The sequence below is a fragment of the Cydia splendana genome, chromosome 24 (assembly GCF_910591565.1).
Source record: "Cydia splendana chromosome 24, ilCydSple1.2, whole genome shotgun sequence".
NCBI classification, from domain to species: Eukaryota; Metazoa; Arthropoda; class Insecta; order Lepidoptera; family Tortricidae; genus Cydia; species Cydia splendana.
The window spans coordinates 10449472-10467372 of record NC_085983.1 but is presented as its reverse complement, the minus strand read 5'-3'; the positions used below and the strand labels follow the sequence as shown (position 1 = coordinate 10467372).

General features: G+C 38.3%; 2 protein-coding genes across 3 annotated transcripts in view; one reads left to right on the top strand and one right to left on the bottom strand.

The window, feature by feature from the left end:
* LOC134802414 (uncharacterized) overlaps positions 1-10340 on the top strand; it is a 30352-nt gene extending 20012 nt beyond the window's left edge. Inside the window, exons 2-3 of one of the 2 annotated variants that reach the window (XM_063775073.1) lie at positions 6395-6831; positions 9625-10340. In XM_063775073.1, coding sequence (XP_063631143.1) covers positions 6441-6831; positions 9625-10295 — 1062 coding nt within the window. In that variant the 5' untranslated portion in view covers positions 6395-6440 and the 3' untranslated portion in view covers positions 10296-10340. Of the gene's footprint in view, positions 1-6348; positions 6832-9624 lie in introns of those variants that run through there. The other variant, XM_063775072.1, reaches the window with a different exon arrangement.
* Positions 1565-4522, bottom strand: LOC134802240 (uncharacterized). Its single transcript, XM_063774828.1, has 2 exons — positions 4257-4522; positions 1565-3639 (listed from the first exon to the last, which is right to left on the bottom strand). The coding sequence occupies exons 1-2, from the start codon at positions 4429-4431 to the stop codon at positions 2348-2350; spliced, it is 1467 nt and encodes a 488-aa protein (XP_063630898.1). The 5' UTR covers positions 4432-4522; the 3' UTR covers positions 1565-2347.
* Positions 10341-17901: the final 7561 nt, after the last annotated feature.

Genomic DNA, 17901 nt, shown 5'->3' with positions numbered 1-17901 from the left:
CATAGTAGGTTCTGACATCTTGTGGGCTACATCGGAAGCATTTACGCCTCGCGCCAAAAATCTGACGGCTCCTATGCTGCCCCCTATAGTTCATGCACGGGGCCTATAGGTTGAAATTTCAGCAGCAAATTTTGGATTTTTCATTAAATGTAAATATACAATAAAATAAGGGCATAATTTAGTATCTAAGTGTAGATGTTTGTAACTGTCGGTAATAATGTAAGATTTTTTTCATACCTCTTGTCACTCTTGTCAGCAACTTGTCCGTGTATGATAATGAGCCCTGGCCGAATTTTTATTCATGTTTTTGAAAATTTCAATTCCTATACAAAAATATGAGAAGTTTCCGAAAACTTTATATGTGGAAAATCCTAATTTTGGAATAACTTCTACTATACTAATATATGTATATATACTATATACTTATATGTACTTACCTCGTTTTTTTAGCATTAGAAAAAGGGTGAACAATCATGACGCGTCTTTTTATTGAAAACAACTTTATAATAAAAATAAATTACAGCAAATATGTAACAATTATATAGCAAGGATAATATATTTTCTTTCGATTTCAAAGACGTCAAATTTAATTACCATTTTTAGGGTTCCGTACCCAAAGGGTAAAACCGTCCGTCCGTCTGTCACCAGGCTGTATCTCACGAACCGTGATAGCTAGACAGTTGAAATTTTCACAGATGATGTATTTCTGTTGCCGCTATAACAACAAATACTAAAAACAGAATAAAATAAAGATTTAAATGGGGCTCCCATACAACAAACGTGATTTTTGACCAAAGTTAAGCAACGTCGGGAGTGGTCAGTATTTGGATGGGTGACCGTTTTTTTTTTTGCATTATGGTACGGAACCCTTCGTGCGCGAGTCCGACTCGCACTTGCCCGGTTTTTTGCATTATGGTACGGAACCCTTCGTGCGCGAGTCCGACTCGCACTTGCCCGGTTTTTTGCATTATGGTACGGAACCCTTCGTGCGCGAGTCCGACTCGCACTTGCCCGGTTTTTTTTCTAATGTTAAAAAAACGAAGTATAATGTAAGCTAATTTTTTTGCAGATTATTTTCTAGTCTGTGCTGAAAGAGAAGAGTCGTGGATTATATGGGAACCAATACGTTCTACGACTCTTCTCTTTCCGCACAGACTATTTAGTCATTTTTACGTTCGTTTTTTTTAGCATTAGAAAGAAGATAAGCGATCTTGACATGTCTTTTAATTGAAAAACGCTTTTTAAAAATCAGTAACTACTACTTATGAACGCAGAAGGATATAAATCATCGTATTAGATTCGTAATTATTACATATTTGCCGTAGCTTATTTTTAAAACGTGTTTTTCAAAAAAAATACACATGAAGATTGTTTACCTTATTTCTAATGCTAAAAAAACGAACTATAAGATTCGCGCCATGCACGAAAGATGTCAAAAGTCAATGTTTTAGAGCCGGTACAGACGGACAGGGTTGCAGTCCGTCGGTATCGGCCATTAGTTGTAAGTCAAGCTGTGCTAGCATATAAGGAGAGTTTCACATTAACTGTGAATAAAAGTGTTACAAAGTTGCGCTGTGTTTTATTTATACAATTTTTGTGAAATTACTTTGATACATTTTTTTTTTACTTTTGGTCATACATTACAAGGCTAACGTCATACAGAACATTTACTATGGAACTACAAAAGCGACGTGAAAAAAAAAACTGTTTCATACGTTTCTGCTGATCGAAATTCGATGTGTTCTTTGGGACACCGTAAGACCATCTAACTATAGACCAAAACCAACTAGATGGTAAAAAATTAACTCGAATGATTCGAATGTCTTCAATAAGGTCTGAATATTCTTTTCGCAGTTTTGAGGCAAAAAAGTTTTCATTAAATGTATAAATAACTATTGCAACACCAAAAAAAGATAAGAGTTACACCAAGAAAAGTCTGCAACGATTTTGATAGCAATCGCAGTGCAAGTGTTATTTATACGTCCTAATTTCATAGTTTAAAATAACACTTGCACTGCGGGTGCTATCAAAATCTTCGCAGAGTTTTCTTAGTCAGTAGAAAAAGGCGCGAAATATTTTTTTATGGGACTATCGTCCCATAAAAAAATATCGTCCTTAAACCTTTCGCGTGTACATTTTTCTGCCGCTTTTTTCTACTGACGGAAATGGCTTGACAGACTAGTTTTAGTAGACTGTAGTTAAGTGGTTTTGTGGCACCTAATTCTTTTTCGCATTTCGGTGTTGGTCACATAGCGAAAGTTGTTCAGTCTGACTTACATATTTACCTGGCATATAAAGGTTGCAAAAACTCCTCTACATATATCCTAAAGAGTCTTAAGGACATGATTCAATGTTTCCAATGATGCGTGACAGATACTATGCCTTCATTTAAGTTCGTGATTGTCCTGATACTACTGATCGCCGTACCGACTTCCAACGGTTCCGTAACATAATCAAAACCCTGCACTTCCAAGGAATGGTGAGATTCAAACTCTGTCGAGGTAGACGACTCGCTTCGCTCTCCACCCATAATTTTATCGCGCCTACTCGTCTGTTTCACCCTTTTCGGCATTCTCGTGCTTGGTGAAATTAAATTTCGCCGTTTAAATCTGCATACCCTTTCTAGGTCGCTAGGTTTTTTCGTTATCTCGAAATATATTTGTTTACGCTTGCGTTTATTTTTCGCTATGTTCAGAAGCGCTTCGTACATGCTTTCAGGCTCCTGCTTCTGCAAATCTATTGCCAATTGTTGTTTCAAAAGGGTTAGAAGATTAGACTTTTTAGGCCTGTCTCCTTTTGAGCATGCAGACTTATCAGTGAACGTGTATTTTATGTTTTTCTTTCTTCGCTTCACTTTTTTCTGTGGTGTTAACCGTGACTTATTGTTGTAATAATCCGCCAGCTCACGACTTTGCTCGTACACTAAATCCTTGTCTTCGATCGTGTATTGCTTGGAATTATATTCTTGCAGTTTCTGCGCTACAGGGTCGTCTATCTCAAGTTTGATTTCAGAAGATTTGCCACTCTGTATATCAGGATTTGTATCAGGTTTGTTTGTCTCTTCTTCATAAACTGACTCGATGAGTTCTTTGAAAAAGGTATAGATCTGTTCGTCTTTACCCTCTGCAGTTTTTAATTTATCTTTATCCTTTGGTTTACAGTCATTGTAGATATAATGCTGTAATAAATTAGTTTTATCTCTGCTCTCTCTGTGAGGGAAGATGGTGGACCAGTTGGTATCGAAAGACATGGCTCGGGTTATTTTTGAAGATGTAGATGGCGTTTGTAGATCCCTTTCTCCTCCTTCCTCCTTCCTTTCTCTTCGATCCTTTCGGGTGGTTGTGATAAATTCCGCATCTTTTGCGTGATTGTGTCTGAACTTGTCCATATTTTTATTCTCTTCCACAATATTCCTTGGTTTATTCTCGTGTTTTGACAGTTTCGATGTTTTAGAGCACTGTTTTGGAAGATTTTCAGGGAGGGTCTTCTTTTTACGTTTTATGAACCGGACCGCGGGGTCCCGAGTGCCCAGGAGGCGAGTGTAGGTCGAGATGTTGGATTCCCTCGGGGCAGTTGTTAGCAATTTGTTTGGTTGTGGCCGAGGTATTGGCTGTGCTTTCGATTTATATCTTTTGTTATCTGAAAATAGTTAGAATTTTGTACTTTTTATGTATCTATATCTATGTAACCTACTCTTACAGAATGAATATGTTCATTAAAGTAATTCTGCAAAATTCCAACTTGTTAGGTATCTACTTTTTCTGTGCAGCAGATGAACGCAGTAGGCAGCGGATATTAAAATACCTACAATGATTTGTTTAAAGTGGCCTCTAGTAAATATCAACTCTAAGTACATAATAATATGTTTTGGGTGTCAGGGAAATGATAGGTCTTATATCTGGGTTAAAAACCTATCGGAAAACGTGCGTTTTTCCTGTGGACAAGATATGGTGCATTGAAGTTAACTTAGAAAACGTAACTTTGATGGTACCATCACGCTCCGCGATTGTTGCGCCATTTAGGGTCCTAGCTAAATTGGTTGTTCAATACTTACGCTATAGAATTTCCAATTTAGCAAGAACCCTAAATGGCATGTAGGCATAACAATCCCGTGTGGTACCTGCGATCTCGACTCCACACTCGCGTTCGCGGCTTTTCGCACCGCAATTCGCGCACTACTGTGGAACGGGCTTATGGCTGCGTCTAGGGATTATGTTAATCTTTAAAAAAAATGTTGATTCAAAATATTTAGGTACCTTCAGCGGGCAATTCAGGGTTCACCCACTTCTCAACGTAGACCCCGCGCCTCTTCTTATTCTCCATCTTGTGCCCCACGTCACCGGTACTCAAATTTTTAGTTTTCGTGGCGGCACTTGGTATGGCTCTGTTTGAAGACTTAGATCTCAACAACGCCCCTCCTGATACTTCCATAGTTTCGATGAATCATTACGGTGTAATTATATATTTGTTTATTCTTTTTTTACTCGCATTTTGTTTTTTTTTATTTATGACAATGAATGACACGTAAGTGTCAAATAATTCAAGATACCTACAAGATTTTAAAAAAGGTTCGTAATTTTAAACTAAGCGTATTTTATAAGGAAAAAGGTTAGTAGTACGGCCCAGGACCGTCTCATTTCAAACAGACAGAGAGAATCATTCTGTCTTTGTCTTACGCTAGTACTAGCACTCAAAAGAAAGGGATGAGTATAATTATCCTGGTTCTTACTGACTGACAAGTTGTGTTTGCCAGACTATACACAGGCGTGGCTCACTCCGCGATTTCGTCGCTTTGCAACAGATAGCTAAAAGTACATCCGTTCCGCCCCAATTTTGGGGTTTGCCATAAGCCGCGCGTGGCGCTGTCGCCACCTAGCGGCCATATCTGTGCTGATCGTAACAGACGCGTTTTGTTAAGCGCCCTCCACACTCATGCGCGATTCGCGGCGCGAAGCCGCGAACGCGAGTATAGCGTCGATTTCGCAGATTGTTCACGCCTTCGCGCCTAGTTCTCCGTTTTTTGTCGGTATTTCGGCCCGCGTCAAAGGAGACGCGAAGCGCGGACTTGCAAGACTCATTACTATAATCATTACATTACACAATATTTTGGCTCCTTTGTGGCAAGATAAATATTAATTATATTATGATTATATTATATTAAGCAGCTATATTTTACGGTTTTACAATAACACAAAATGGGAAAACAGCTAAATCACGTATGATGCCATGGATAACTAACAATTAAACTCGATCAGCTGATGCTTTTCCGCCATATTGCCGCAAACCAAACTGCGAAATCGCCGTGAAGTGTGCGAGTGTGGAGTCATACGTCAACTTCGCGATATGTTCGCTCCGCGACGTCGCGCCGCGATTCACGCACATAGTCTGGAGGGGGCTTTAGAGAGTGAGTCTTTTGTATCTAGTACTAGAGTCTGGCTAGCCAAAAATTGTTGACAGATATTTCGTTGTTGTATCACCAATTGTCTATGATTTAAAAAAAAAGCTAAAAGTCAGTTGTCAATTTATGTCATTAATTCAAATTGTTTGCGGTTTATAAGGGGTTTATTTTAAATTACATTAATAATGTCTATACTGAGTGTGGTTCGCAAACTTTTATTTAAGCTCGTAAATAATTACGACAATGTGCGAAGTCGACGTGTAGCGTTGTATAACGAAAAACTGCAATGTTTACAACTCCTAAACAAATGTAAACAAATTAGGAGGTTGGTGCTCTATAAATATTTTGATACTTAGCATTTAGCATATTTGGCATAGTACTTATGTATTTTTTTGGTGATGGATTAATATTACGGTATTATAGAGCTAGGTCTTATTTACACTACATTTCATTTTTCGCCTTGTTACAATGGTATATGGTGAGAAAGTGTTAACATATGTGTTTATCGTTGACTGTACTTTACATAGTGGTAGAAATTATGTGAGCTGACTTTGAGTGCACGTCAACGTATATTTAATTTATATCCTTAGGTACCTTACGTGTGCACAGAAAATCAAAAATATTTTCTAGTATCAAAACTATATTTCCTACTACACAAAGTGTGACCAGCCCAAGATTTTTTGAATTTCCCGCCAAACATTTGTGTAATATTTCAGTAGCCAGTAGGGCTACCGCCAATACCGAAAATAGTCAATTGCGGGCATTTTTCTCTGTCACTCTAATTACGCCTTCATTGGAGTAAAAGAGTAAGATCCCCGCAATTTGCGAATTTCGGTTTTCGCGGTAGCCCCTCAGACTCTATTATTTATCCTGTGCTATAGATAAATTGACTGAAAAAAGTTAGAATAGTCAACAAATTTTTAAAATAATACCATAAATCTAGATGGGTCAATTCTCAACGTCAGTAAGACAGTTAACCACAATGAAAATTTCAAGTAAAAACCTGGCACTTATTAAAATTACAGTGAACAATTGCTAAAATATGAATACGCAAAAAAATCATAGAAAAATCCAACTACACAAAGATCGAGGAGACACGATGCGACGAAACAAAAGGGAGCTTCACTCGACCGGACCTCGCGATCGAGGTGACGTTAAGAAATGTCCCAAGAAAGTATCTAAGCGAGAACTATTTAAAACAACGAAAGCAGAGAGTATGCAAACGGATTTCGTGTCTCGTTCAACGAATACGCTTGCGGAGTCTTTGCCTCTTAGTACTGAGAAGCGAACTATAAGCGAAGATGTGAGTGTGGAAGAAACTTTGAATTTTCGGAAGAGAGTTAAGGACCGATACACGTTTAAGCGGCATCAGGTGTTGAAGAACGAAGATACGAGTCAATCCAATTGTGCAATGCAACGGGATGACAAATATGGTAAGTCTAGTAGTAGTAGTAGTAGTAAAACACTTTATTGTACAAAAAGAAACAAAACATGAAAGAACACACATCATCTAAATTTGCTACCAGTGGGGAGACACTACTGACTTCGAGCAAACTCGGCTCTGTTTGGCTCAGCATCCCAGCAATTAAGTAGATATTAGGGTTGACACAACTTGACGTTCGCGTCCCTTTGCGTGCACGACCACAGATAAGATAATGACTTGAATTTTGACAACCCTAAATAGCCGAAAGGGATAGCGCCATAAGTTAGAAAAGGATATCATGATTCGACCCTGAATCGCTGTCAAACTTCGGTTTTGTAGAAAGTCTCATTTCTGTACGGTAGCTATTATTCTGTGGTGCTACTTAGCCTAGAGTCCGACCACGAAAAGTCTGCAGCGGATTTGATAGCCCACGCAGCACACGTGTTATTTCAAACTTCTAAGCAATTATGACGTATAAATAACACTTACACTGCGTGGGCTATCAAATCCGCTGCAGACTTTTCTTGGTCCGAATCTACTTACTTGGTATAGAAGAGAGAGCCCTACCTCCTACCTACCTACTTCCCAGAGTATATCAGTCCGAATTTGAAATTTGTTTTTAGTGCTCTGTATATAGCCATATGCCTCATTGTGCTCATTATGCCTGAAGTTGGCAGAATTTACTAAAAAGAACAGTGCCCTATCTTTTTTTAACCCCTTACTGCATCTAATAAAAATATTTGTTTAAATTTGAACTTTAATGGCTATCAATAGAGTTGAATATCAAATCCGCCATATACCTATGGCTCTGTATGCGGCCATGCGGCAACGAGAATTTGAAATAGAGAGTTACTGGCATGGTAAATTATGTAGAGCAGCTACAATACATTTACTGCCATCTTTCAACAGAAGATTAAAACTGTTAGAACGCCATTTGATTTTGATCATTATTCTTTCACTGACATGTGTTAACTTGTTAAATATTAAAATTAACGCCATTTACTCGAGCGTAGGCTGAAGGTTATGGCGCCATCGCTCGAAAACATTGCACCATACCTTTGTCGAGTAGATGGCGTTAATATTAATATTTACCTAACAGGTTAACACATCGTCGGCCTAAATCGCAAACCTCGTAACTCCATTTCAAGGAGATTAGTAATTGCTACTTTGGACAACAATACTTATAGTCGCAAACCTCGTAACTCCCCCGGAGGAGTTACGAGGTTTGCGACTTAGGCCGACGACATATCAGTGAAAGAATAAGGATCATAGTCAAATGGCTTTCTAACAGTGTTAATCTTCTGTCGAAAGCTGGCAGTATATTTACAGTGGCTAGTTGGCTACCTACATAATTTACTTTGACAATCCGCCTCTATTAACTATACACTCTATTCTCTTAGGTATGCGGTAAGGAGTTAACTTCCTCGGAGAAGTCACTAGATAGTGCTTTTACTACTTCCGTACTTACGTACGTACCTAAAATTACTTACATTTTGTGCTTGCGGCGGTGCTGGTAGGTCGGGTCATTTTACGTCTTAAATACCTATATAAGTTGCAGGGAAATGTCAGTAGCGCCATCTAGGCAATGCAATGATCAGGCGTAGCTCACTCCGCGATTTCGTCGCTTTGCTACAGGTAGCTAAAAGTACATCCGTTCGGCCCCAATTTTGGGGTTTGCCATAAGCCGCGCGTGGCGCTGTCGCCACCTAGCGGCCATATCTGTGCTGATCGTAACAGACGCGGTTTGTTAGAGAGTGAGTCTTCTGTACCTAGTACTATTATTTATTCTGTAGTTTTGCGTACAATTGAGTTTTTACCACACCAGCTGGTAAAGACTCTCTTGATTGTTAAAAATCTGATGTCAAAGTTGCATTTTATCCACATGTGGGGCAAAGTAATCAGATGCAAATTTAGAGTTGATTCCTTATTTATTTTATAGTGTAAACAACTTTATTTACGGTATTTGACACATTATGACTGACGTATATAGAGATGTAACTAACGCAAATCGATTGTCACAGCAAGCGATTACGATTGGATGGCACGTAGACTGAGGTATCGAATTGTGACGTATAATGAATTTTTATTTGAGATTTAAATAAAGCTAGAATTATATGGTTTTCCCGCAAGCTACCGGTCGGTCGGTGTATTTAATACACCGACCGAGTAGGTCGCACCCATTGTCAAAATTGAAACTAACTGGGGATCTATTTTAAAGTTTATTTATGTTATTTCTGTGTCAAATTTGTTGTCTGTTAAGTGACGATAAATATATCCATATTTACAGTTAATTATCCACCTTTTCCTTATTTTTATTAAAAGAAAAATGAAAAATTCATATCGATTTACTTAGACGACTACCGATTCATAACGATGGTGTTCGGCCAACCCTAAAATTAAAAAAAAAAAGACGTAGAACGTAAACGTTCGCAGTGCAGTTGTTTTCCTTTGTGATTTCGATGTGCAAAACATTTTACGTAGTGTTGCTGTAGTGAGTGACAGACGTCAAATACCGTAAATAACGTTGTTTACACTATAGAGGTGTTTGATGGTAGAATTGACTTTTAAATGATGATTTTAATGATAAATATTTAATGACGTTCATCGGGATTTGATTTTGTTTAATATCTTACAGTTAATATGTGGGATCATCTATGTAAAGGGACCTTATTGTCGATGGCGTTTACGCCGCACTGCGACGCGCAGCGTTGTATTTGTATCCGAGCATCGTTTATAAAGGCGAAAGCGCGCGAAATTATGAGGCAGGCGTGTAGTGTTTTTCTTATTTGGTGTTTTTTTACAGATCCGTCGAAGCATCATTTTCAGTATGTCGAAAAACAAAAATCAAAAGATTCTCGAGATGCCAAAAAGTTAGATAGAACTTCAGTGCATAGAGCCGTCAGCGCTATAAAATTGAAACGCTCGTCTAAGCTCGACGATTTGTCGGAGCGCAAGAAATCGCATACAGAAACAGAGAAAAATAACAATAGAAAATCTAAGCCGGCGATAAAAACTCTTACGTCGAAAATGGACGCGCGCGTACACAAAGCGGTTACCTTCGTCGAGCTGAACGCTCGAAAACCGCAAGTAAAAATACCAAATTACCCTAAACCAAACTCAAAAATACCTGTGATTGTTGTAAAAAATAGTAAAACGCCTCAAAGCACAAAGCGGTTTCGTAAAACAGTGCGGCAGGCTTCACCGACTTTTAAAAGCGCGGAATCCATGCCTACCGAGATAGCGAAGTGGGTACCGGAGTCTGTTGACGCACATACGAGGCCTTATTACGACGCTTGGGTGAGTAAGACGGCCACGGCCTCTACGAAGTTGTTGAAGGAAGCTAATGTAGACAGGGCCAAACTTCTTCGAAGGTTAGAATTGGAGATAAGGAGATCACCGGAGCTTCTGTATAGAAAGTTTGCGGAGGAAGAGTATGCGGGGAGGATACGGGTTAAGAGGCGCGGGGAAAAGTGATGTCCTGTCATTGTGCTGTTTTGTGGAAATAAGAGACGTTTTTATAATTTAGATTTTTATTTGTCAACCAACACATTAACAACCAAGATACCGAAATTGATTGCCACTTTGGCAAAGTTTGATGTGATAGTGCATCTCTGGATAATAGTGATATAACTTAGACCTACCTCCACTAACCATCAAGTACAGTCACCTGCAATAATATGTTACACATCTTATTTGTAGAGCCATAAGAGCGTCTCACATATTTTTGCGCCATCGAAGAGTAACATATTATTGCAGGTGACTGTACACTTTAGGTCAACCCTAAAAATCATATCAAGTCAATGTTAAAGAAACCAACATACATAAGGATCCAGGTAGCGCTCTCAGTGGCGCTGGCGGCAGCGTCCATAGACGTACATTACCAATAACTTGTGCATATGCAGCGCGTTAAGAATGCAGTAAAATCATTATTGTCCGTAGACCTAGCGATGCTCGTACTCGTAACCAATCAAATCGTGCCTAATTAGAAAGTATGCCTTCTACTGGTCACTGTGAAAATCAGATGGACGCCATTTTTACGTTATCGTTTTAAACAAAATAAATAAACTGGCAGTAATAAATGTAATGTATTTTATTTTAGTAGAATTAAATGGCTACAAATATAATGACCACCAAAAAATACTTTGGTACCCTAAATAAAAAAATCATGCTTACCAAAAAAAATTACTGAACACCAAAAAAATAAGGCCTAAAAATACAAAAGTACCACCACTTTAATTACGACTGCACTTCAAATTGTATTCAAATACCAAATATATTGAATGATCACCAAAAATCATTAATGATCACCAAATCTTGAAGACCAAATTAATGCGATATTTTCACCTAAATAAACCACTATGATTACCAAAAAATTTATACATATTACCAAATAAAGTAAACTGATGCCAAAATTACTAGCCCCTCCCGCTCAACCCCCCGTAGCCCGCACCGCATACCTACCTAACCTAATCTACTTTTCTAGTAGCATTTCGTTATGCTACTAGAAAAGTAAGTTAAACTGCTATCAGTTAAGTGGGTTAGGTTAGGTTAGCACTGCGACCCTTACAGAAACGAAATGGTACTAGAAAAGTAGGTTAGGTTAAGTTTCAACTGCTACCCATACAGAAACGAAATGCTACTAGAAAAGTGGGTTAGGTTAGGTTTGAACTGCGACCCTTGCAGAAAAGAAATGCTACTAGAAAAGTGGGTTAGGTTAGGTTTGAACTGCGACCCTTACAGAAACAAAATGCTACTAGAAAAGTGGGTTAGGTTAGGTTAGAACTGCGACTGTTACAGAAATAAAATGCTACTAGAAAAAGGTGACGAAGTGGATTAATTAATTTAATAGGATAACGATAGGTATATTAAATTATTGCACATTTTTAATTAAAATGTGGTTACAATTTTGTGATCATTTACTATTTTTGCGTTTACAATGATTATTTTGGAGCCATTTGCTTTAATAGGATAGCAAGATTTAAAAATTTGGTTATCATTTTACATTAAAATGGAGTTCTAATTTTGGTGGTCATTTACTATTTTTGGGTTTACAATGATTATTTTGGTGTCATTTTCTTTAATAGGATAGCAAGATGTAAAAATTTGGTTATCATTTCACAATAAAATGGGGATTGAAATTTGGTAATCATTGACTATTTTTGGGTTAATAATGATTATTTTGGTGTCATTTCCTTTAAAAGGATAGTAAAATGTAATAAAATTGGTAATCATTTCAACTTAAAAGGGTGTTATAATTTTGGTGATCATTCATGATTTTAGGGTGGTAAAATAGATTTTTTTGGTATTAAATTTGACTAAATCTGGTGATCAGTTAAATAGCAGCCGAATTAAATTGTCTATAAGGTTCAATTTGTTTCAATACGCTAGCTTTGTTCTTTTTCGAGATATTCAAGTAGGTAAATGATACTGACCCGAAACTTTTGCTCTCGAGTGTATCATGGACGTAATGAAAATATCTTCTCAACCTTACGTCCGTAGCAAAAAGGAAAAAACTTAGATCAATGAATGCTGCAAGTATTAATTATCAAAAGAGTTCATATTTTAAAAACAAAACGGAAGTAGTGCCTAAACGGGCTATCAGTGCTATCACACCCATTATTGGATGTTGGGAACGGAAATGGAGCAGTTTTAAAAACGATTGATAATGAAATAACGATCTCAAAATTGGAAACATGTTGTCCACCAAGACCTGAAAGTCCCGGTGAAACTTAAATCTATCAAACACGGTGCACAATTAAACGCAATCTAGTTAATCTTGATTCTTGAGTGCCGAAATGCCGAAGTTTTATTATATACCACGACGGTGATAAATAAGCGAATGACCCGCCTGAAGGAAAGCGAACATTGTCAATAGCCAATGGACGCTTGCATTCAATAAGAATACTAACTCAGTATGTTGACGCCAGCGGTCAACGGAAAAATGCAGGATCCTGCCATCTGACGACAAACATCCTCGGAACCTACTATAATAATGAATAGAATCAGGCGTTACTTTGCGGAAATCCATATTAATTAAAACCAAAATATTACTTTGCCAATCCGCGAAAAGAGTACTGATTGACTAGCACGTTATTTTCGCGGATTAGCAAAGTAATATTTTAGTTTTAATTAACCTACCATAAGGAACGGAATCGACAATAACACTGTACTCTTCTCAACGAAGCTTTTCCCATAACAATTAGAGAAAAATGTACAGCCAGCGTGGTCCTAATATGTGAGGCCGAGCTGCGTGAATGCAGTGCTTTCAGCGTTCTACCAAGTCAACTGTCTTGTTAAACGAAGCCGACGGGCCGAAGGCTTGTAAAGGCCGAAGGCCGAGCTCCGCGTAGGGCCGAAGGCCCGAAGCGTCACCTGAGGGGAAGTTGGAGCTTAAGCAAGACCCAATAGTAAGTGTCTTGATAAGTGGCCTTACGCCGAAAGTGCTTTCTTACCAGCACTTGAAAACTGATTTTAAAATGAATAATGTGATAAATCACGGAATAAAAAATAGCCCGGAGGCAGTCTTCTGTTGAAGACTTCACACTGAGTGAAGGTCACGTGAACGATTGCTGAATGAATATCCAGTAATCCAGAAAATACCTGGAAAATACATGACGTATTCTCATCGCGCTCTATCCAGAGCAGACAATCTAGATCCGAACAAGGAATAGTTCGATATCAAACCAACATCACCATAAAGACTTCCTCAAAAATCTCGTGTATTTTGAGCGTCTGAGGCCCAAGGCCACCTCAGGCAAACTCTATCAAGCGGAGGGCACCGGGAGATCGAGGCCGATGGAGACAAAATCCCAAATCACAATCCTCAGTAATGAGGGACCGACAAAAATCTGAATCTTACTTCTGAAGGATCAAAGAAGTCAAGAGGAAAGAATTATTTTTGGCCTTAAAGCCTGAAGAGCAGAAAACCTAGGCCCGAACAAGGAATAATAGTAAATAACATCCCTACCATGCCTTCCTCAAAACTCGCGTGATTTTTGACTATCTGAGGCCCAAGGCCACCTCAGGCAAACTCCATCAAGCGGTGAGGGCTACGGGAGATCAAGGCCGATGGAGACAAAATACCAAATCACAATTCTCAGTAATGAGGGACCGACAAAGATCTGAATCCTACTTCTAAAGGATCAAAGAAGTCAGAAGGAAAGAATTATTTTTGGCCTTAAAGCCCGACTTGCCTGAACAAACGGAACAGACAGGAAAAAATATACCTTAACAGTCTAAATCAGGATCATTGTCTGAAAGAAAGATCAGACAGGAAAAATATCTGAAATCCAATAATGGGTGATGTCCAAATACTATAAACTATAATATTCGCAATACCCGGCCAGGAGGCTCGTTGTTCAGGGCAGAGTGGTTGGTACCCACCACTGAGATTGCGCCCCACAGTGCAATGGACCGACCAAGTGAAGATTCTCAACAGGTCACTCTTAAATCTGTGCGTGCCAACACTGCCAACAGAACTAAGGAAAAATGGCGGAAAATAATAAAAAGGACTTTTTTTATATTAGTAGCGGGATAACTTGGACCCCTTTTGAGAGACTGGCCAGATGTAGCTCAAAACCGGGACGAGTGGAAGAGGGGGGAGGCCTTTGCCCAGCAGTGGGCCACAACAGGCTCATAATAATAATAATAGTCAGCAAACGAGCAGACGTGCCGCCTGAAGATAAGCGATCACCGCCGCCCATGGACGTATGAAAGAAAAAGAGCCACTAAAGCGTTGCCGACTTAGGGTACAATACCCGCTTCTTGAAGAACCCCATGTTGTAGCGCAAAGGAAATACCCCAGGAGGTATCACATTCCACATTCTCCACTAAGAAGAATATTTGTAAAGGGCAGTTTCTCCAGTCTTAGTAAGTAAGTAAGAGTGAAAAACACTTAGAGTGATGTCTTCGCCAAAGGACTTTAAAACGCTACCCATGAGCTCCATCATCCGGCACATGGATATTGTGGAAAAAGCTCTCGAGTAGTTGACGGATCTTCAAGGGCCCCAAAAAATAATAAGATAAGATGTCTTCGCCAGGATAACGGAAATGCATGCCCGGCTACGTCATCACCAAACTGGACATGTTAGAGACATGTCCAGGGAAAACACGAACGAAATGTCACGATGCCTGCCGCTGGCAAGGCTGATAGAAGCCTCTAGTATCAAGATGAACTAGTACAGGGGTTTCCAAGCTATAGCACGCAGACCAGATGCAACCTGCGACAGACCACGGAAAAGAATCTAGAAAGCCAAAGGTTTAGATTTCTACCACAAAAAAGGGGATATCAAAAACGATTTAATTCTCCGATCGAAACACCGTTCTGGAGCATAAATAGCGTTTAGATTTGTGTGCGTGTTTATAGGGTATTTGTAATATGGACCTAGTTCCCTGCATCAAAAATAAATAAAAGCCATCGTTCCCGGATGGAAAAAAGAAGGCCAGAACCGACTTAAAATAAGGCCGTCAGTCTCGGGGCAAAGAGTGAACCACTAGTAATGGAAAAATATTTTGAATACATGTATTTCCAACCATTTATGGATCTTTAGTCTGAAACGAATGATTTTTATTTTATTTATTTATTACGATTAAATAATAAATGTATTACGCCTAGCGGACGGTAACCGCTAGTAACTGGCCGGCTTAAACTAAAAATGAATTCTATTCACCTATAAACAGAATTCATTTTAGTATAAGGTTTCAATAACTGGCCACCTTATACTAAAATTAATTCAGTTTATAGGTGAATAGATTCATTTTTAGTTTAGGGCGGCCAGTTACTAAAAGTAGCCAGTTACTGGCGAATTCCCCTATATCCGAATAAGTATGAATTCAATATTTGTTACCTGTGATCGATCGATACAATTACAAATGTAGAGGAATTATTTTCCATCGTATTTTCACGGAAACGTACAAACGTGTCTTGCTATTTCAGTCGGACTCGGTACAAAAAGTAGTGAGGTTGACTGAAGTAGCATGACAAATACGAACGTTTCCGAGAAAATACGATGGAAAAGAATTATACACTACATCTGTACTAGGGTGGAGTGAAAGTGGCCAAAAAATTTTTTTTCTTTTTTTTCAAATTTCCTGTATCATTAATTGATGATACATAGTATTAGAAGTAATTATGAAAAATTTTAGTTTTCTTAATATATATCTTAAGGTGGCGCATTAGGTTTAAAGTTTTGAAATAATGCAATTTTTGACATTCACATATATGATTTATTGAAAACGATATATGGACCTATTTAACAATTTTAATCATAAACTTTACTGAAATCATAATAAACTAGCAAAATAAACTTAAAAAAAATACATTTTATTGTTGAAAATCAGTAGTTTCAGGGCGCTCATAAACACGAAAATATTGACATTTGGTGTCGAAAACGGGTATGTCTTGCCGGGCTTTTATCCTTGTACGAATGAATCCATCTCTAGCTTCTGGTCCACAAACTGCTAACGAAGCCTCCGTTACCAGCTTGACACACCTTTCGACAGCCTGAGTGTGGCAAGGATACTTTTCGAAATCCATCAAAGCTCCTGAAGTAATCAGGTTTGAAATTTCTGTGTCGCTATATTTCATTGTCATAGGAGGTTCTGTAATCTTTCCTTTCGTCCAATCTATTAAATCATAATAAGTATATGCGTCAGCCCTTAGTTCTGGGAGTCAAAATTCGCGAACCTTCTTTCCTTTGGTCTCTTTTCGTGCTTTTAACACTCTTCGAAGAGCCAGCTCCCTTATGTGAGACGCATCATCTTGCAACATAGCCAGCAACAAATTCTCTGGGTGTGTGAAGAATGAATTTCTTTGAATAGTTTTCAGTGCAATACTTCTCAGGTTATCTGGTAAATACTGACATCTTTTAACCATGTTAAAAACATGAATTGGACCATATTTACATGATGATTTTGTCTTTATGTCGAACCAGGTTGGTGCATAAACTTTCATAATGAAAGTCGCGAGATCCCTCAAATTCTTTGTTGGTTTAGCTGTTCCAATGTATAAACGGAGAATCCTGTTTGCCTATATTTTACTAGAAAAACACCTGAAACGCCCATTGCAATGGTTTGTGTGCTTGTTACATGTAAATTAATTACCACTTCGTCATTTATTCTCCAGTTTAGAACAGTTCATGTTTTTAACATGGTTAAAAGATGTCAGGATTTACCAGATAACCTGAGAAGTATTGCACTGAAAACTATTCAAAGAAATTCATTCTTCACACACCCAGAGAATTTGTTGCTGGCTATGTTGCAAGATGATGCGTCTCACATAAGGGAGCTGGCTCTTCGAAGAGTGTTAAAAGCACGAAAAGAGACCAAAGGAAAGAAGGTTCGCGAATTTCGACTCCCAGAACTAAGGGCTGACGCATCTACTTATTATGATTTAATAGATTGGACGAAAGGAAAGATTACAGAACCTCCTATGACAATGAAATATAGCGACACAGAAATTTCAAACCTGATTACTTCAGGAGCTTTGATGGATTACGAAAAGTATCCTTGCCACACTCAGGCTGTCGAAAGGTGTGTCAAGCTGGTAACGGAGGCTTCGTTAGCAGTTTGTGGACCAGAAGCTAGAGATGGATTCATTCGTACAAGGATAAAAGCCAGGCAAGATACCCGTTTTCGACACCAAATCTCAATATTTTCGTGTTTATGAGCGCCCTGAAACTACTGATTTTCAACAATAAAATGTATTTTTTTGAGTTTATTTTGCTAGTTTATTATGATTTCAGTAAAGTTTATGATTAAAATTGTTAAATAGGTCCATATATCGTTTTCAATAAATCATATATGTGAATGTCAAAAATTGCATTATTTCAAAACTTTAAACCTAATGCGCCACCTTAAGATATATATTTAGAAAACTAAAATTTTTCATAATTACTTCTAATACTATGTATCATCAATTAATGATACAGGAAATTTGAAAAAAAGAAAAAAAAAATTTTGGCCACTTTCACTCCACCCTAAACTGTACGCCTATCCAGAAGATGCACTATCACTTTGACAAGTTACATAAATGGACTTGACACTTATTGTGTGAAGGTACGGAACCCTTCACTGCGCGTGG

Bases quoted from the DNA above. Each gene is read 5' to 3' on its own strand.
- LOC134802240 (XM_063774828.1), bottom strand. From the start codon at position 4,431: ATGGAAGTATCAGGAGGGGCGTTGTTGAGATCTAAGTCTTCAAACAGA. The intron at 3,640-4,256 runs GTACCTAAATAT...AACTATTTTCAG, and splicing joins CCCTGAATTGCCCGCTGAAG to ATAACAAAAGATATAAATCG.